Here is a 21403-nt window from a genome sequence, read left to right as displayed (position 1 = left end):
CGCAAACACCTATTGGACAACGCCTATAATGCAGTAGCTCTCCAAGAACCAAGAATGTCAGCCGGCGCGCATTGCGGATCATGTAGTGTACGCCAGCAAACCACATGTGGCAAGAGGGTTTCCGCGGGCAGCACTACTAGTGCGTCGAGAGTTGCCACAAAGTGAGGTGGACCTTAATGATTTATGCACTGAGAGTGCGGAGTTCGTGGCGGTGACGGTGGAATGGAGAAGACGTCCACTCACCATCGTCTCGGTATACGTGGCCCCTAACGCACCCTGGGACACCCAAGTACTTGCGGACATTCGAGTCCGAGCCAAGGGAGACCTTATAGTAGCCGGAGACTTCAATGCGCACTCGCAGTCTTGGGGAGACAAGCAAGACTCCCCACGGGGACGGGAGCTACAGGCAACGGTCGAAGCACTTGACCTGAGGAACATCACAAATGGGAGCCAGACGTTTATCCGCCCTGGAGTGACGGGAAGCGTGATTGATCTCACCTTCACAACTTGGTCCCTGAGGCTCAGTGCAACCCCTCAGGCGGACAGCTGGGGGAGTGATCACCTTCCAATTGTCATTGGAAGACCGCCGAAAGTCCCCCTTAGGACTTGCCAGATAGTCGACTGGGACCACTACAGGACACTGCTTGGAGAAGCACTAGAGGGGGGATTTCCCTTCAATTCAGAAACACTGTCGCGCGTCCTCAAAGAAGCCACCCGTGAAGTCAGCGTGCCATTAACACGTCCTAACCCTGACCTCGAATGGCTTAAACTCCGAGCGAGAAGACGGCGAGCCCAGCGAAAGTCATGGGTCACCGGAAAACCGGAGGATATCCTGGCCTATAGGCGACTGGATGCCAGATTCAGGAAACACGGAAAGAAACTGCCGCGCCGACAATGGCGTCTCAAGTGTAGTACTCTAGACAGGCCATCCGGAGGAAGCCGGGCTTGGAGGATGTCGAGAACACTGGCGGGCCGCCCGATTCCCCGAAACCCAGTCCTAGGAATGGCCGTGGCCATGAACCTCCGACCAACGGACATGGTAGAACTCCTCGCGGATACTTTCACCAACGTTCCGCTGGTACCGACAGTGGGACCACCCCCCGAGAATTGGGACAAGTTCCGTCATCCCACGGCACCTCTGATGCAACAACCGGACACCGACTTTACTCTGCACGAGCTGCAGTACGTCCTTGATTCCCTTCCCAGACACCGCGCGTCACCAGGACCAGATGGAGTCACCAACCAGGCCCTGAGAAACGTCAACGAATCGGCACTCCCAGCGATGCTAGCTCTCATCAACAAAGTCTGGAGGACAGCTGAGCTGCCAGACGCCTGGAGGGTAGCAACAACGATACCACTGCTGAAGCCCGGCAAGCCCCAAGACCAGCTAAGCTCATACAGGCCTATCTCCTTGACATCATGCCTCGGGAAAGTGATGGAGCGTATGGTGCTACGCCGTCTTGTTTACCACCTAGAAGGGGCAAGGGCTTTACCGGACTGTTTTTCGGGATTCCGGCACCATCGAAGCACAGTAGATGCAATGGGAGATATCGTCAGCTCACTGGAAGAGGCAAAAGCGCAGGGTTGGTCTGCGGTGGCCGTCTTTCTGGACGTCCGCAAAGCCTTTGATGCCCTCCCCCACAAGGCCGTCATATCAGCTCTACGCCGTTTCGGGGTGAACGGACGTCCACTGAAATACATTTGTGCGTTTCTTAGTGAACGCACCATGTGTGTAAAGGCAGGCAACGCGGTGAGCAACCCCCGGAAAATCATCCGAGGAGTTCCCCAAGGGAGCGTTGTTAGCCCGCTACTCTTTGCTCTGGCCATCGCGTCACTCCCAGCGGCGGCAAGGGTTGGAGAAGAGCCGGCGTACCCTATCAGTATGGCCGTCTATGCAGACGACGTGGCACTCTGGTCCACTGCCCCCAGCTACAGAAGGCAACGTATGGTATGCGCTCTCCAGCGAGCCCTGACAAATGCAGTGTATCGTCTCCACCAACTGGGCTTGGCAATATCAGCCGAAAAAACGATTGCGCTGTGCTACGCTCCAAAGAGGCCAAGCAAGTTCATGCCCACACTATGCATTGGGAACACTCCAGTGAAACTGGCGAAAACGGCCACATATCTTGGCGTCACGTTGGACTCAAGGCTATCCTGGGGCCCAGCAATGAGGGAAGTTCTTCAAAAGATGCGAACCCATACAAACATCCTCCGGATGCTCGGCGGAACTACTTGGGGAACCTCATCTCACATGATGCTGCAACTGTATAGGGGGCTCATACTGGCCCGCCCATTGTACGCCCTACCTTTCGCCACGCTGAGTGCCAACCAGCTCAAAAACCTTGAACAAGCGCAACGCGTGGCACTCAGGATTTGCCTCGGAGTTCCCCGCACAGCCTCGTCTCGACATACGCTCACAGAATCCAGGATTAACTCTATAGAGAACATCATGCAAGAACGGGCGCTGGGTCATCTGACTCGAATGAGCAACTGCGACTCGACCATCACGCTCCTAATGAGGATCGCCGAGCGCGCTGAATCAAGACTAGGAGCGCACCTCTGCACTCTTGGTGACATAGCTGGCACACCAGGACCACTCGCTCCTCTCCCAGAGCTGCACAAAGATCCCCACCCCCTGCGGATCAGCCTACATATCCCTGGACTGCGGTCCAAGAAGAACGTAGCAGTGGTCGTAGCAAGGCAGCTCACGGAAGACCACTTAGTTACCCAGTACGATGGGTGGACCCGAGTGTACACTGACGGATCGGTGGACCCCTCCGGAGGCACAGCAACAGCAGCGGCTTTCTTCGAGGCAGCAGCTGTGGGTACCAGTGAGCGCCTGGATCACCAGGCATCCTCCACCACGGCAGAGCTAGCAGCCATACGGCTCGCCCTCTGGGGTATTCGGACAGGCTGCACACAGGCTTTACGCTGGGTCATCCTGAGCGACTCAAGATCAGCCCTCGAGCTGCTATCTAGGCTCGAACGGGCAACGCCCCTGGCCCGTTCAATCGCGCAGGATGCGGTGGAGCTTCAGCAAGAAGGCAACAACATTGCCTTCCAATGGCTCCCGAGCCACTGTGGCATTAGAGGCAATGAAGTCGTTGATTTTCTAGCGGTGCGGGCTCACAAGGACCCCGAGTGCCCGCTTTCAACCGTTCCCCGCTTCTCAGACGCAAAGCTCCTTGTGAGAAGAGCCATCGCCCTACAACACCCGGACCCCGTAGTGGTGGCGGGTGCCTTCCCAGCTCGGGTACCGCGCGGCTTCGACCGCCAAACTGCCGCAGTAATGCATAGATTACGGACCGGAAGCGCCTTCACCCCGGCGTGGATAAGTCGCTTCAGACTCAGTGTTGACCCCATATGCCAGACCTGCGAGGAAACGGCCGACACCGAACATCTCCTCCTGCACTGCAGTGATCACGAAGAGGAGCGCACCAACCTCCGTGATGCTTTTTCCCGCCTAGGGCTACCTAGTACCAACTTGGAAGAACTCCTGCGTCCAAGAGCCTCACGAGCTACTACGGACAAGGCACTCAAGAGTGTAGTCAGCTTCCTGAAGAGCGCGGAACTCCTCGAGATCCTTTAGGACTTCCAAGAGATCTGGGTTGCTTGCGGCTCCTGGGGCTCTTGAAGATCTTACATCCAGAGGTTTTCGGGAGTTCCAGGAGTCGCGAGTCAACACTCTGAAGAAATCCTCTTCCCCCTTCCCCCTCTTTCCTCCTCTATCTCTTTTTTCCCTTAATTCCCTTTCCCATCGACAGTGACAAGTGCGCCCGGAGCGTAACTAACAACAACGTCGATTTCCTAATAAACATCGCTTCAACAACAACAACGGCGCTACGGAAATGAACGCGCAACCCTGGCTCCCGTAGGCAGCCTATACAGGAAAGGAACTCTAGCACAATCAGACGGAGGGCGCCTTACAGCAACGTTACTAGATCAGCTCAGTTGACAAGCTTCGCATTAGCCGCGCTTGGGAAAGCCGGCCCCCTCCGTTCGCGCTAGCGTGGTGGTGCTGTCGTCGCAGCCCGCCCGGTCCGCAAGGCCAAGCTCTGGGCAAGCTCGGGACGCTGGCTTTTCGTTCCGAAATCAAGCGGTCAGCGGCCCTTGCGCACTTCTTTTTAAGAAATGGACTCTGCAACTAGATTCTGCTGCAGTCATGATTGTAATTATGCACGCTAATGATTTCTTCAATTTTTACTCTATAATTCATCGGATAGCAGCATGGGTCTTTGCGTCTGGCTTCCGAGTGCGATTCTATGTTCGTGTAATATCAAAGTATAACGGGATATATGTCATAGTTGGTGTCTCTCATATTCGTCTGTGACCAGCATCCACAAGCAGGGGCTCGCGTGCGCTGTCAGGACCGTATGCAGCTCTCGATAAACACCCCCACTTGTCACAAGAAAATGAACAATATGCGTTTTCTGCCTTTTATTTGTAACCACAACAAATCTTCAACAAGAGTAAAACTGCAGATGAACACTGTGCAACGTTTATTTATTTTTGCATGAAAACAAAATCGCGAGCAGAATGCCAAAACACCAAGACTGAAAATTCCTGTAGTTGGCGATCACAGGACCCGAGCTTCCTCGTTGGCTACTGCCACCTTCTCCGTCATCTCTCGATTGATGTATCTCGCGTAGAATAGCATTTGCGTTACAACGAAGAGTCATTGCAGTTTTCAAGAGTGGTCTTTGCACCCCAGTCTTCCTATGCCGCATTCTCAGGGTACCTATAATGTCTTTATTTTGGCTTGAAATCGATCGCAGAAACGTCACAATATCAATAAAACAACATTATCATTTATGAACAACTACAACGTTACAAAAATAGTAGTCAACATAAAGCGAATTTAAATTAACGCGAGCTTATAAACACGTCAACAAGCATGTTGCTGTCAGGCACATGGAGCATGCATACGCTTACACAAATGAACTCGTTTCACATAGTCAATAAGGGTGTCCCACAATCCGTGCACTGTTGCAGCAAGGCTGTCGCAGGTATTGTAAAATAACGGTTCTAAAATCTATCGCACGTTCACACGTAAATTTCCAAATATACACACGAATCCGCGCTGATCAGATGATCGGAAGTGATGCCTTGAAGTTCTTACTCACACGTCTCCGAAATGGCACGCACACGCAAGGGAGCGAGGTTGTCACAAGAACACACCAGAGAAGTCACTCAGTTGTTTTCACCAGTAGAAAGCCTTGAATTACCCGAATACAAATACAAAAATAGCCCGATTCTTTCAAATGATGACGACGTCTTCAAATTGTCAATATTTCCTGATGCGGCTTTGGTATGTATGCAGCAATTTACACTTGAACTTCAGACACAGACACAGAACACCAGTAGAGGGAAATTCACGGAATTTTAGTCCGCAAACGAACAGAACACAACGGTTCATGTGCCGGAAACCACGAACGATAGACGCAGCCATTTCTCCGAGCTGCTTGCCTTGGTGACGAATGTCGGAAAACTGCCAAAACTAAGAAAGCCCGGCGGGCATAAATTTACCTCAAAAGTCCCAGGAAATGTTGTCTCCATCCGGACATTATCACACTGCCAACAGTCCTTAGTGATACACTTGAACGAACCCACACAAAAACAATGTTCCACGACGTATCCACGGGTACCGAGGCCAAGTCAGATCAAGCGGGTCGGGCGGGCTTGGAGCCTTGGACACGAGCGCCGCTACGCGGCAGTGAATGGCAGCGCGTCACCTCTTTCTCGGAGCTTGTCAACCTCTCCGATCCACTAACGTTGCCTTACAGTGTGTGATTTCTCGTCCGTGTTCTTGATAGGCCTAAATTCACGCATTATTTAGGTATGTTTTCTTTTTATATTAAATTGGGTTTATTTTTTTTTATTGAAAGTATATGTCCTTTATCACCCGCCGCGCGCCTTTACCTCGTTAAGACCGGAGTGATTAAGGGCTACACACATATGCATATATATATATAGGGAGTATTCACTGGCGGCCATATCCGTGTGCGCTGCTACTGAGCGCGTGTGAACGGCGAGCTTCCGCAGTCCTTTTGGAGCGTGCATTTAGCACCATCAAGGTTGTCGGTCTTAGCCGGCTATTAATGTGAGCTCGTTCTGAGCATGCGCTCTAAACATCGTCCTCAAATATGGCGTCCAGTGAATACCTCCTATATATATTGTTAGGGAGAAGAAGACGAAGCTGAAAGAGGTCCAAGCTGCGCACGCTCTTCAGCTGGGGCACAACGATCTTGTCGCTTGAACACCTCTATCCATACCTCATTCAATCACCTTTTTAACATCCTCACAATTGGTGGAGGTCAGTACGTTTCCCAACCTCTCGGCTGACCGCTATTCTGGAGTTACGTAGCGGGCGCACCATTGACACCATGTCCCAAGGAGCGAGTACTTCCAACGGCCTGCCACCCCCCGGTTCCACTCCATCGCCACCGACCGGCATTGATTCGCGGCATCATTCGTGAAGAGCTCCGTTCCTTTCTTGGTCACCTCCGTGCACCTTCCGACACTACCCAAACCCACCCTCAGGCACAGAACGTCTAGAAAGTCGTCCAGAACGAACTTCATGCTGCGCTTGCATCACTGACGCCATCGACGTCGGCATATGCTTCACCACCTCCCGCACCGTCGCTCTTCTGTACCATGCCACATGATGCGCCGCACTTCTACCCAGGCTCCCGTTGCAATTAGGCCTCCCCAGCGTCGCGAACCCACGCACCGCGCCGAAGAAATGACATTCGGAGAACGGAAGACCAGCGACCCATCTGTTTTAATTGTTGTTTACCCGGCCACGTCGCGCGCTACTGCCGCCGTCGCACGAACCCTGACGAGTATCGCCGTTTCCCTCAACCTTATCCACGTTACTCCCCCGATGACGATAGCCGTCCCGTTGACCGCCGGACCCCAGCTCCATTTTCACAGCGTGACAATCGCAGAGGACCCTCGAGGCCAGCGCTCCGTGTCGCCCCTCAATGTCGCCGCCGCCGCAAATACAACGTCAAACTGAAGCCCGCAGCCTGCGTTGCCACAGAAGGTCAGGCTGCACCACGAAACTGCAATATAAATCCTCCTGGAGATGGCCCAACGACTGTTGCTATTGAAATTGATGGACAAAAACTTAGAGCCCTCGTAGACACCCGGTGCCGCCAAATCCTGTATCTCTGACACTTTCCGACGGCGTTTGCGCAAAGTATTGACGCCAGCACCTGGACGATTTTTACGTATGGGAAATGGAGATTTAATTCGTCCTCTCGGCTGCTCGACTCTTGGTGACTCTGGGCTCCAATCGCTACGTTGTTGTCTTCACAGTCCTTTCGAACGGCGTGGCTGACGTGATACTGGGGTGGGATTTCCTGTCGTCAACCGATGCCATCATTGACTGTGGGGAACGTCAGCTGCATTTAAACACTTCTGACACAGACGAATCAGCCGATTGTGATCCTGTTGTCCTTCGAACTACAGCCGATCTATGTATCTCACCATTGACTGCTGTCGCAGTAACACTGGAGCCTGAGTTCAGTTTCCAAGGAGATTACGGTCTTGTCGAGCCACTGCTTACCACATTCGTGCAAAAGGGCTTGCTTCTGCCCTACTCTACCGTCGCCGTAATAGCAAGCCAAATTAAAGGGACCATGAAATGACTTTTTTACTTTTTCCAGGTAACTTTTACAATAAACCGTCAATGTTCACTGAATGCCGAACACGCATCCGTTTTCGTCTCGGTTTATTAACTTCTACACAAAAAATTAATGAAATATCGACTTTTTCTTGACCGCAAAACAAGCCGTGACGTACGATGTTTCCGGAAGCGGAAGTTCTCTCGGAAGTAGGAGATGGAAGCGTTAGCGAGTTGGGGTGCGCCGGTGGGTTTTACTGCGCCGATGTCACCGACGTATTTTCTGAATCGGCGCCTCTCATCGCCGCATCGCAGCTGAGCGAAATTCAATGAGATACGTTGCGCTACAGCGACAGCATGGGACTAGTCCCATACGCCGGTATGCCTGTTGGGAAGTGCAGATGGAAACAAATTGCCGCGGCGTTTTTCGCGGTCTCGGAGACGCAGGAGCGAGCCGACGTTAAAAAAGATACGTTTGAACTACGAGTGTCAGCAAGAGCCACGTAAATACCTGTTCACACTCGGAGCGGACGCGCGCGTTTGATGAAGTGCTGTATTCGCGCTGTTGGTAAGCGCTTCGGGACCGATCTTTTACGATTGCAACTCGATACTGACGCGACACTCGGCAAAGAAAGGTTGGACCGGTATTGCACGTATACCTCCCACGAACTGTTACAGCTCGACAGTGACGTGCAGTCTGTCAGAATAAAAATGGCATACCAATAACAAAGTGTACATACCGTGCTACGAAGGTAATCCATACAGCGTTTATTTCAGCTCTATATCACACAAAACAAGGAGATGATCGACGAGGGTCCCTTTTCGACGAGTGTTCGTCAACACTGCCTCGGAAAACAAGGGGAAGAGATTGACCTCACTCTTAACCTAAAATTGAGGTCAGCGATCAAACTATAATACGGAAGGGTCCACAAGGGTAGCGCGGGCATATTCCATTCAGTACGCCAGCCGGTCGTAGGCAGACAGACGGTCTTGGGACGAAGCAACGCTGCGCCGAGTCGGAGTGCCTGCTAGGCCTATATTCGGAGAGCTTCGTCGGAGCGGGATTCGCGGCTGTTGTCGCTCTTCTCGGGTGTTTGTGGATCCAGCGTTCTTGTTCGTCGTGGTTTGTTTTAAGTACATTTTTTTCTTGCTGCTTGAAGTCGGCACGCGCGAGATGAACACATAGAAAAATAAACGTTCAGTCAGTCAGAGTTTTGAGAGGAAGGAAACCAAAGGAAATAACCGTTCTTATGTCGGCCCTGCCCTACTGCGCACGCGCAGTAGTTGCTTCGTTTACCACACGATAGATGGCGCTTGGCTCTCAGCATTATCAAATTTGGCAATTTTCGCCACACATCTCTAATTATGCTACAAAATGTGGATCTAAATATTACTTAACAAAGCTTTTAAGAAACATTCGCCGGCTATTTATTGTTTACGATCGCGGTGCTGGTGAGGTAGGCTCTTACCCAATAGGCGACCTGGATTTGGCTGACGTGCTCCATTTCCGCGGATGCATCGTAGTGAACAGGCGAAGGAAGGAAGGCGCAAAAGAGTCCAGTTTTCTTTTAAAAGTTCCACAGCAAATAATTTTTTTGGCTCCTTAGTTTTGTGTTTTTGTGTTTCTTTTCACACCTTTTACGACGTGCGGTGGATGAAATTCGATTTTAAAATCATTTCATGGTCCCTTTAATTTATACGTTACAAACGCTTCTGCACAGCCGCTCATATTACCTCGAGTAGCTGGTATTGCAACCATCCGGACGTTCGACCATGATAGCCTCGCCATTTTGGCTCAAGACACGTGCCATCTACACTCGCAGCCAATTCCTCAAACCCAGTGCTCCACCAAACATACAACGCTGATGATCGACAGCTGCTTAACAACGAACCAAAGGCAAGCTCTTTCCAGTCTTCTGGACGCTTATAGCGACTTATTTGACTTCAACCGGTCGGCATTCCCACAGACATCTGTGGTGCACCATCAGATTGAAACCGGAAACACAAGTCCCCTTAGGAGCCGCCCGTATCGCATTTCACTTGCGGAACGTAAAGTGATTCAAGACCATGTAACTGATATGCTGAAAAACAATGTTATTCAGCCGCCATCCAGCCCTTGGTCTTCCCCCGAAAGTCAAAAGTCAAATTTGGGGGTTTTACGTGCCAAACCAACGACGGGCATCTGGCATGCCCCAGCGGAGGACTGAAGATTAATTTTAACCACCTGGGGATCTTTTGACGTGCAACCGAAAGCCCGGTTACACGGCGCCTCCTCCGCAATAAGCCTCCGTCAGATTGCGGGCACTTCGGCCGGGATTCGAACCCGCCACATGGGGATCCGTAGGACAGCGCTCTCGCCTCGGAGCCACCGAGGCGGCTTTGGTGGTGATATAACTTTTTTTTTCAAAAGGTTAGGAGACCGACGAGTGCCGGTCGGGGCCCTCCTCCCCCGTGGTTCTCGTAAAGAAAAAAGACGGTTCGTGGCGTTTTTATGTTGATTACCGGCGTCTAAACGGGGTAACTAAAAAAGACGTATATCCGCTCCCTCGTATCGATGACATGCTCGACGCACTTCAAGGGTCTTCGTTCTTTCCATCTGTTGACCTCCGTAGCGGCTACTGGCAAATCCCGGTTGCCACCGCGGACAAACCGAAAACTGCATTTGTCACTCCGGACGGTCTCTTCCAATTTAATGTCATGCCTTTTGGCCTGTGCAACGCTCCCGCGACGTTTGAGCGGATGATGGACGGATTTCTACGCGGTTTAACATGGAGCATATGTCTCTGCTACCTCGACGATGTTATTGTATTCTCCTCAACCTTTGAAGATCGTCTACATTTGCTTCAGAAAGTTATGGACTGCTTTCGTTCCGCTAATTTGCAGTTGAACTCAAAAAAGTATACGTTCGGCGCTCGGGAGATTCGGATTCTGGGTCACCTAGTCAGCTCGGAAGGCATCCGCCCAGACCCCACCAAAGTCCAAGCTGTCTCTGACTTTCCGAATCCCAGAACCACAAAAGACACCCGGGCTTTTCTTGGACTCTGTACATACTTCCGGAAATTCATCCCTCGTTTCTCGGATCTCGCCGAACCCCTAAACGCACTGCTTCGAAATAACACTACATTACAATGGGGACCCTCCCAGGCCAAGGCATTCATATCTCTTAAACGTGTACTCATTTCCGTCCCAATACTTGGCCACTTCGTACAGGGAGCTGACACGGAAATCCGAACGGATGCCAGTGGACATGGCATCGGGGCTGTTCTGGCACAAAGTGTAAATAGTCGCCCACGGGTCATAGCACACGCTAGTCGAACTGTAACTAAGTGTGAGAGAAATTACAGTATTACGGAGCGTGAATGTCTAGCGCTAATATGGGCGATATCGAAATTCAGACCATATCGTTACGGCACCCATTTTAAAACTGTTACAGACCACCACGCCCTATGCTGGCTTGCGAGCCTTAAAACTTCATCTGGCCGCCTTGGGCGTTGGTCGCTGAAAATTCAAGACTACGACTTTAGCGTTGTTTTCAAGCCAGGAAAGTGTCATCTGGATGCCTATGCGCTGTCCCGATGTCCTCTACCCACTGACATTTCACATCATGCTCCAAGCGACCACGATTCTTCCATCGCTCTGTTAGATACCGTTGACATCGCAGCTGCTCAAGCGTCCGATCAGAATATCCGGCCAATAATACAATGCTTGATGGGGCTTCCTGGATCTCTCACGCGGCACACTCAAAAGCGCGCTCGTCTCTTCACCCTTCGTGATGGTGTCCTCTATAGACGGAACTACGAGCCACATGGACGACCCTGGCTGCTCGTTGATCCTCGGACCCTCCAAAAAGACATCATCCATGCACACCACGATGGCCCTACCGCTGGAAATCTCGGTTTCGCAAAGACATACTTCCGCGTGCGTTCAAACTACTTCTGGAACGGCATGTAAAGCACCATCAACAAGTGCATTCGCACGTGTTACCCATGTCAGCTTCACAAGACTCGAACCCCCAGTCATCCGGCCCTTTGCATTCCATAACACCGCCTCATCGACCCTTCCAAACAATCGGAATCGATTTTCTCGGCCCATTTCTTCGTCTACAAACAAGAACCGGTGGATAATTGTCGCCGAAGACTATCTCGCCCGATACGCCGAAACAGCCTGTGTTCCACCCACAACCGCCCAAGAAGTGGCAACTCATTTCTGCACAACATTCTCCTCCGGCATGGTGCACCCCAGGTCATAATAAGCGATCGGGGCACTCCTTTTATAGCTAAGCTCCTCGATGATCTTTTGCGCCTGGCTAACAAAACTCATAAATTGACCAGCGGTTACCATCCCCAAACCAATGGGCTAACAGAACGCCTCAACCGCACGTTATCAGAGATGATGTGGATGTACGTCGCGGAAAATCATACAAACTGGGACGCTATTGTCCCATATGTGACCTTCGCTAATAACACCACGCGCCAGTCAACGACAGGCTTCTCACCGTATTACTTGTTTTTCGCCCGTGAACCACTTACAACTCTTGATACTATTTTATTCTCCGTCTATAAACCTCACACGTCGTATCCTTCAGAGGTCATCTGCCGCGCGGAGGATGCTCGACAACTTGCGCGTTTTCAAACTCTACGATCTGCAGCAGCAACAACAGCTCCGTTACGCACAAACGCATGGCGAAGCATCCTACAACGTTGATGACGAAGTCTTTCTCGCCACCAAACTCCGTAAGCCAGGTAAATGTGAAAAACTGCTCCAGAAATACACTGGCCCGTTTCGCATTATCCGCCGTCGGTCTTCTACAAACTACCAAGTGGAACCAGTGGCACCACCTAGAGATCACCGCACGAAGTCACGTGATATTTTCCATGGTTCCCGCATGAAACCTTCCCACCCACCCCACGACCGAAGACACCAAGGCCGGTGGACCGGCCCTTTACCAGCCCGGGGGAAGTGTTAGGGAGAAGGGGTCGAAGCTGCGCGCGCTCTTCAGCTGGGGCACAACGATCCTGTCGCTTGAACACCTCTATCCAGTTCTCATTAAATTACCTTTTTAACATCCTCACAATATATATATATATATATATATCGCTTACTGACATGGCACCTATAAAGCAAGAAGTCACGGCAGCTCAACTAAGCGATAACTGGGTATAAAGCAAGGTGCGCTGACACGGGGAAATGCGGCGCAATGCCGCAGGCGGTATCTCCAGTTTCGGAATGTGTAGCAGACGCTCGTCAAACGCAAGCACTTTTTCCAAGGCGGTACCACGCGCCCGATTCCGAGTCTGGCGCCGCGCCGCAGAGGAGCGGGAAAACACACATGTAGGCAGGCACAGTAGGACGCGCATGCGCTTTTTCGTGATCTCGAAACCAGGGGACCCACCGGCAGATGGCAGAGCAATGCGTTTCAGTCCCAGCTCGCGCGTCCTGGATACTTTTGACTTTGACTGTACTTCAGTCAATTGAGAAATATTTATATTTGCTTATGTTAACTGCAGAAGGTGGCACAAATTCTACTATACAATGCTGCGCACATACATACTTTCCCTTATGACTCCCGGACAAAAGCTTACCGGAAAAAAGCTCACCGGACAGGAGCTCACCGGACAAAAGCTCACCCATTTTTTCACAGACCCGGACAAAAACTCACCAGGAGAAAATTTCATGTTGGTCTTCACGTGTGCGGACAACTTAGGTGCATGCGTCCGGCACTAAAATGCAACGATAAATGAAATGTGACGGGCGCATGGTTTGTTGTTTAGAGTAGAAACAAGTTTATTTATCGATTGGTTAGAAGCGAATGCAGTCTCCACTAGCGCTAGCAGTCTTGGTAGATCTAGGTGTACCTGGAACCCCTCGAAAATATTTTTCAGACGATTCTCTAGGCGCAGAGTAGTTTTTCGCACCCGCTTCTCTGGAGGTTCACTCCAGCGGGCTTGTGTCAATGCCATGGCAACGAACGCCTGATTCTTCATGGGGCATTCCATCAGCATCCAGACGCTTGGATGAGCGTGGCCGACAAACTTCTGGAGCCCGGTATTTTATCCTTCGCAGGTGTATGCCCGGTCTTTCTCTTGAAGAGTGGCGTCGTACATATTCCACCGTTCCGGGGGAAACTCCGGTCGTCGTCGGCGCACAGTCAGGCAAAGGGAAAAATTCGCTCTGGGTGACACCGCAGAAGGAACAGAAGCATAACGGAAGGGGCCGTTGACATACGTGCAATCAAAGTAGTCTAGCAGGTCGGCGATGTCACCGGTAGACTTTTCCCTGATGTAGGTTAGTCCTTCGGGCACAAGCTGTGGTGGAAGGAACGCAAGCCTCTCCAAAATCCCTCACAGCTTTCTAAATTGGTCATCTGTCCAAAAGGCCACACTCCCATTCCTTGAAAATATTTTTAAAACCTCGCAACTCAATGGTTTGTGTATTACCGTTTTGCTTCAGTTTCCTTTTAACAACACCCTGAGATAATCCTTGATTTCAAATACATTTACGACGCTCAATGACGAAATGAATTTAATTTTCCTAGCCATTCCGTTCAAATATTCACCTGAACCCCAAGAAAACCCACTCATTAGTAATTAATGAAGAAGCATTGTGCCCAACTTTCATGTGCGCGTTTAGCGTGACATAAGCACAATAAAAAAGCGAGGTCACCGATAGGATGGAAGCTTGGGCGAGTTGGTGAACCATACTTGACGGTGACAGCGCAGGAAAAATCAATCTCACACCAGACACTCAGGAAGACAAGCACACGCGCTGAAGTCACCGAAGGTCACCGAAGGGTTACTTTGCTTCTTCCGTCATATTCTTCGGGTTCAAAAACTTCGGTTCACGAAGTTTCTTGGGCGTGGCACAAGGGCGCTCTGGCATAGGCAACCTGCAATGCTGTTTGGTTTGGCGCCATCTAGCGACTGAAGCAAGAAATATTGGGTAACCCTGAGAGCGGCGGCTGCATTGTTCAAACGTGAGCTTTTTACTCTGGTGGCGCCGCTTAGCCTAGTGTCTGAAGCAAGAAATACTGGGTATGCCAGGAAGCCGTGATCGTGTAACGTGCCAGTAGAGCGGAAGCTACGGCCCTGGCGGGCCAATCGGAACGTGACTGCGCATCGCCGGAGCGCGCCTCAACTCCGAAGAAGTATCAGGCTTTTCGCTGCGTCATGCTCCAATATGTGTGCGTTGCGCTATAATATACGCCGCGCATTTCGAAGCCTTCGGCACGCAATGTGGGGCTTATCGTTCACCCTTTGCCAAGTAACAGCAAGACAGGGTATAACCGTGTGCTCTCACCCTGCTGGCGCCGCCTGGCCGTTGCCGGCTGGCTATACATTGAGTGAAGCAAGCTTGATCTTTTCAGCCTCACTCAGTTTCAGTGACCTAAATTTTGGTCCCAAATCATTGCTCCTCTGCCTGTTTTGGCTTATCGGTTGACTCTTTTGAATGGGATGGGATGCCAGTTCCCCTAAAAATGGTGCAATGTCCATCGCGTCAGCACTTTATATCAGCCCGTGTTTCGCCCGGGGAAGCAAAAACAAAATGAGGTGAGCTTTTGTCCGAGCCTGGTGAAAAAACGGGTGAGCTTTTGTCAGGTTAGTTTTTGTCCAATTACCCTTACATATACGTGTATATATCACACAAGATCACAACGCAGTGCCAGCAATTTTTTTGCGGCTTATATGCGGGGTCATGTGCTGTAGGTGTACCATAGCCGCTCTCTGAGCAGGGCGCAAGTGTAGCCACCGGAAGTTTGATGCTTGTCCCAAAAGTCGAGCGTCTGCTGGGCCTCCTGTACTTCGTTTCAGCTTCGGTCCGAGCGCGGCCAATGTTTTGAGCCGAAGGGCCAATCAAACAGCGCAAAAAGCGCAACGTCATGGTGTGCTCTCTGCGCTTGATAGGACTAGCCGGCGGAGGAGCACGCACAGAGAAACGGCGAATACCGACTGGTCCTATCAACTGCAGAGAGCACGCCATGACGTTGTGCCTCTATCGCTGTTTGATTGGCCCTTCGGCTCATAACATCGGCCGCGCTCGGACCGAAGCTGAAACGAAGTATAGAGCACTAAGTCGATATTTCGGTCCGTACTTTGCGGTGTCTTTGAGTGGGTGTTAATAATCATGCTCCAAATTAAATCCCGAAAATGCGGCATTTGAACTTGGGACATATGCACACTTGATCAACTATAGAATCTCCAAATCTTTACATTGAATAGCTTCCCCTGATACTTGTCGGGTCTGCATGCGCTCTTACTGCGCAACAAGCACACTCTTTTGAGGTGACAAGTGAAAATCCATCGCCCTCGACGTTTTCCGAACCAGCATTCGGAAGGGTTAGAAAGCCTGCCAAGCGCTTACTTCCGGGACAATTCGCTTACTTCCTGTAGCTTCATAGCGGTTTGCTGAATGCGCCATTCAGCCCCCTATATATAGTAGAGATCAGTGGTTGTACCTAATAACTACGCTCATCGGTAAATAAAATCGATTTTGCAGTATTACATAAGCTTTCCTCTGTAACAAAAATTTAAACTGCGCTTGCGTGACTCATCTTTCAAAACAGGAAAATTGTCGAAATAGTTCTTCGGGGAAAAACAGGAATCTCCAATGAAAACAATATTTTTTTGTTTGATATGATTTGATGGAATGCATTTATATGGCTTTCACACTGCCATACACCACTTTTGGACGGTGCCAAGGTGCCCTTAATTCCACTCCCTCTCCTCTCCTTCTACCCCTTACCCTTTTTTTCGTGAAGGTAACTTAAATATTTTTCCACTTCGTTAAAATACCTCCAACCAGGTGAAGATACGCGAGACAGTCACGAATCAGACATACTTCTGCAAAAGCAGAAACCTAATAAAAATTGCACTTTGGACAAGAACTCACCAAAGTTTTATTTTGAATATTTACTACCTGGAATTTGTTGTAGGGATTGTGGGATATTGTGCCGTGGTGAGAAACAAATCCCAAAATAGAAAGAGAATGGCGGCTAAGTAATAATTGGGGTTGTATGCATATTCATACACAGGGGCGGATTCGAGGGGGGGGGGGGGGGGGGGAGGGGGACGACGAAGAGGCCCCCGCCCCCCACCTCCCAAACAAAGTCGACCCCCCCCCCCCCCCCTCCCCCCTTCTCGGAAGGCAGTTTGTCATGGGGTGGACCCCCTCAAAATAAAACCGACTACCGGCCTGCCATGTGGTAGAAGGCTCGGTACTCAAGGACGAGGGTTCCAAATAGGGTAGGTCGCACCTTAGCAGGCACTCCTGTACTCTGAACTTGGAGAACCACTCCGTCGTTTCAACCGAGACTGAAGTCCGCGGCGGTTGTTTCAAAGCACGGCTTGGAACCAATAAGTCGGTGCAGCGGAGAACATCTAGGGGCCGTCGGCACAGTGTCGTTCTGCGCCGGCTAAAACAAGAGGCGCAACCGGAGTCTTGTTTATGCTGCTTTAGATTACCCCCTTCCCCCTTTCTTTTTCTTATCATGCGACGCAGATTGTCTGCCCTTCCGTGCTAATGCTGGGTTTGTTATCTCGCTTATCTCGTGACTTCAAGAATAGGCGACAGCAAAATGAATGAGGTTCGTTTGTTACGTTTTTGACGGTAAGTGTTGCACTACTAAATTGAATTCTGTGGTGTTTTCACGTTTATATATATATATAAACAAGTGAAGACTGCTTCCGAAAAAAAGTTGTTTTATTTCAAGCGATGCATATCGGGAATCGCTGCTCTTTTTTAGTGATTGTCGTGATCTTTTGAAGCACAGCTGTGCTTGAAACATGTCGTCGCAATAGTTATAACCACCAAAATACATCGAGCGAAAAGTGTATTAAAAATGGCCTCCGCAAAGCAGTGCGGAGGTCTTATTTGAGACAGACCGACGGATAGACAGCTACGGAACGAATGCTCAGAGAGATTCTAGCGCACGGAACACTTTGGTCCGCTCTATGTCTCGTGCCCTGTAATCTTACACATTTTAGCTGACGTGCAATATGGTGGATATAAATTATGAAGCCAACCGCGAGACAAATCGTAAAACGCTAATTTTCCTGCCGCCCTGTCCGGTTGTGTTTACCTTTCTTTGCCATGCTTCTTTCTTTCGGGAAGACATAATATCCGAGGCCTATTTGTCCGGTTGTGTTTACCTTTGCCATGCTTCTTTCTTTCGGGAAGACATAATATCCGAGGCCTATTTGCCTGGTGCTGTTAATATAGCTCCGTGGCATACAAGTAAACACCAGGCTAAAAGTTTCGTGCTAACCCGAAAATTTCCAAACGCCGGGCGTAGAATGCGCATTGACGCGGCCGGAAAACTGAGAACTAGGAGAACGGTTTGCCATCATCGATGAATTTACCGGGCTTATCAGATTTTGAGCGCCGAATTCTTAAAAGGAGTGCGGATCTGGGCGTCGCGCCGTACGAGGACCAGGACACTCCACGCAAGCGCCGCGCCGCGTCTCTGCCTCCGTCCGCTTCGACAGCCGCGGAAGACTCGTCTCCCGCGTCTCCGCCACCAGAGCCACCTCGGCGAGTAGGAGATACAAACTGGTGAGCGTTCCCCTTGGGCACCATATAAAACATATAAGCTGGGTCCTAAGTAAGCTTGCAATCCAGGTGCGACTGCGGCCGCTGCACGGCCATGCCTACAACTCGGGAGTGTTTTTGCTGCCGTGAGCTGCCACAAGCTGTTCGGAAGCAGCCGGCTGAGTGCATCACGGTGCACACCGACTTCTTCAAGTTGTGCCTTGACGTCGCCGTCCTCGCCGTGGCATACTGCGAGGTCCGCGAGAAGGGTCTCGAACATTCCCATGAGCTCCACGAGTGAGTGCAAATGGTGCTAGCATAACACGGAAAAATGAAACAACAAAATGTGATCGCGCGCATACAAATATCCTTGATTACTCAGTCAGGTAAATACATAGTAGCACAACCGACTCTGTAGCAAGCGTTCGCTTTGCTAACACTTTACGTGCTCCCAAGAGAGCACAACCTCCTTCATAGTGTTCGCTTTGCTGACACTTTACGTGCTCCTAAGGCTCGCCGTGCCCGAAACAAAAAGCCTCATCACACATGAAAATATAAACTATCTAAACGCGTTTTCATTAAACCAGCGAGTGCGGCAGTTCTTTCAAAAGCTTGTCGGAAATCAAAGACCTGATGAGGCCTGCTTTCTGCCTCTCAGCTGCATCTTAGAACGTGGCGGTTCTACAAGAAACATTGCTATTCTTCCTCTCCAGGAAGTATCGCTTTGTGGCATACCGGCAGTTCACCCGCTGGATGTGGGGTCGACTGGGAGCTGGCAACAGACGAGTGCTGCCTGCGTGCGTTGTGGAGAAAATAAGAAAAACTTTCCCCTCTCAACAATACACTGGCCTCAAGTATCCTCCTCTCTACTGCGCACCAGTGGATTGCTGAGGTTGGTCCACTACTCGGTCCATGTTTTGAACCGTCAATCAAGAACTGACATGGAAGCTGTGGTTAATCGTAGCTATGTAAATAGACGGAAGTTTTGTAGAAAAAATCGTAAGGATGCAGGCGAGCTGGTGAATATTAACCAAGTTGAATTAACCTGAGACTGGAGTAGAGAAGAAACATCAAAACGTAGAAGGGACAGAAAATAGACAGGACGACATCTCAAACTCAGCTGAGTTTTAGACGTTGTCCTGTCTATTTTCTGTCCCTTCCACGTTTTGATGTTTCTTCTCTACCCCAGTCTCAGGTTAATTCAACATGGGCAAGTTTTGTATTACTTGTTTCAATATCAGTCGCGACAGTTTCAACGTATAGAAAGCCAAGCATGCATTTCTAGCGTTCCTCCTAGCAATCAGACATGGGCATCGACCACATTTGAAGTTGCAATATTAAACATTGTTTATGTAGCATCTGAAATCAATCCTTCCATTCTGCACCCTAATAAGTCACTTCATCTCTTTCCAGCCAGGAAACCGTCCAGTACACCCCCGATCCTCTGGTACATGGATCACCGAGTGTAGAGCATTATGTGGTACGGCTAAAGAGAGACCAGGGTGCAGCAACCTTGTGGCTGTACAGGGTACAGCCACAAAGTTGCTACAGCTTGTGCTTTCTCTAGCCGTAGTGCTTAGCACTACCCTTGAGAAAGGTTTGGCAGAACCCCATTTAAACGGCCTTTATCAAGGTCACTCATCTGTAGTATATCGAAGCTGGCAACCAAGCAGAGCCTCCCTCCCGTGTCTCGTAAGCTTTATAAATTGACCAGCTGAGCTCAACACAGATAGCCCAGCTGCGTGTATGCGCCAGCATCGAGCCACCCAAAATGGTTGCAACAGGTAACTCTTGGCTTCTTGTTTTTATGCCCTGTAAAGAACTGTGGGCACCCTGGCTGCTCCCCAGCCCAGTTGCCCGACTGCGAGGCAACGGTGCCGAACTTTTCCCGCGTGGCGGGTGCGCCGCCTTGATAAGGAGCATCAGGGGCGGCGCACAGGGAGTCGCTGCCTGGACTCCGGCAGCGCCGGTAACAATGTTAATTGTCTTGTCCGTGTCCAATTAAATATAGTTTCTTGTTGTTGAAACCGTTGGCTCCGTGTTATTCCTCCGGGTCGGGTATGCAGCAAGGCAAACCGACCACAATAGCGCCCAACCGTGGTATGCTACCCACTCGCTGGAATTTCACGGGGCTTGGTTTCTTCTTTCGGTAAGCTTTTTTCCCATACCCCGTGTTTCCTATCGTCGTTCCGTGCTTCCGTCACGTCCGCGTTTGTTGTATTGGCGTTTCTGACTGTCTGTTTTGTGACCGCGGCAATCGTTTTGCGCGCTCGTGTTGGGTTTTTGGGGGGCGTTTCTTTTTTGTACTTGCAGGAATGCTCACGTGGCAGCAGGAAGCCGTGATGGCCGCAGCGGCACAAATGAACCTGCTCACAAAGGTCACGGAGATGTGTGACTCCGTGATGCAACGCCTGGCCCACACGCCTGGCCAGCAGGAGACCCCACCGCGAGAGCCCCGACCAGACTTGACTGTTCCGGTCTACATGGGGTACGACGACGTCAAGTCCGTGGCAGACTTCCTGGGCGAGCTGCAGACGTACCACCTTGCCTCCGGTGCCTCGGAAGCCTTCATCGTGGAGCGGATTGTCCCGCTGGCGTTGCAAGCCAGCGCCAGGTGCAGGTTGGGGTCACAGGCCCCCTTCACCAGCTTGGCGGACTTCCAGACAAGGCTTCGAGAAGAGTTCCTGCCTGCAGGCTACGCGACGCAGATTCTCCGAGAGCTCGAGGCAAGGACGCAGCACCCGGATGAAAGTCTGGTCCGGTACGTTCGGGTCATGCAAGAGCTCTTCAAGAGGGCGGACCCGAAGTCACCGGAGTCGGACAGAGTAGCTCGGGTCAGAAGACAGTGTCACCCAAGGTACCACGTCTACCTGATCAACCGCACCTTTGAGACCATTGAAGAGCTAGCCCGGGGCGCCCGCCTCATCGAGGAAGCTCTTCATGCCGAGCGGAACCACGTGCCGCCGCCACCAGCCAAGTACGCGCTTGAACCGGCATGCGCATGGCGGGGCCCCGAGGCCTCCACGCAAGTGGACTGTCCGAACGAGACCTCCCTTCCCCACCACGTCAACCAGGAGAGTTGGCGTGGCATGCATGGTGATCTCCCGTGCGGGATAAGCGTATGTTCGCCTAACTCTCCCCAAGAGGTCCCCGGAGGTCACAGCGAGGCCCGTGAGGGTTTCGGGCGGGGGTCGCCACGACAGGTGGGAGGTCGTTGGCCGTGCCCTATCGTAAGCTGGGGCCCAACGGAGA

The 21403-nt window shown here is 51.1% G+C and overlaps 2 protein-coding genes across 2 annotated transcripts; both read left to right on the top strand.

The window, feature by feature from the left end:
- Window positions 1-1003: 1003 nt before the first annotated feature.
- Window positions 1004-3589, top strand: LOC120844002. Its single transcript, XM_040215550.1, has 2 exons — window positions 1004-1182; window positions 1528-3589. Exons 1-2 carry the CDS (start codon window positions 1004-1006, stop codon window positions 3587-3589), a joined length of 2241 nt encoding a protein of 746 aa, XP_040071484.1.
- A 14425-nt stretch (window positions 3590-18014) lies between these two features.
- LOC120843994 (P2X purinoceptor 7-like) lies at window positions 18015-19042 on the top strand (the record flags this gene model as incomplete). The annotated part of the gene is made up of 3 exons (XM_040215542.1): window positions 18015-18175; window positions 18242-18448; window positions 18865-19042. Coding segments are annotated over 3 exons (546 nt in total), but the record flags the coding sequence as incomplete, so codon positions are not given.
- Between the last annotated feature and the right edge of the window lie 2361 nt (window positions 19043-21403).

Source organism: Ixodes scapularis, unplaced genomic scaffold, assembly GCF_016920785.2.
Source record: "Ixodes scapularis isolate PalLabHiFi unplaced genomic scaffold, ASM1692078v2 PGA_scaffold8__174_contigs__length_109621045, whole genome shotgun sequence".
Taxonomy (NCBI): domain Eukaryota; kingdom Metazoa; phylum Arthropoda; class Arachnida; order Ixodida; family Ixodidae; genus Ixodes; species Ixodes scapularis.
This window is presented reverse-complemented; position numbering and strand designations above follow the sequence as displayed.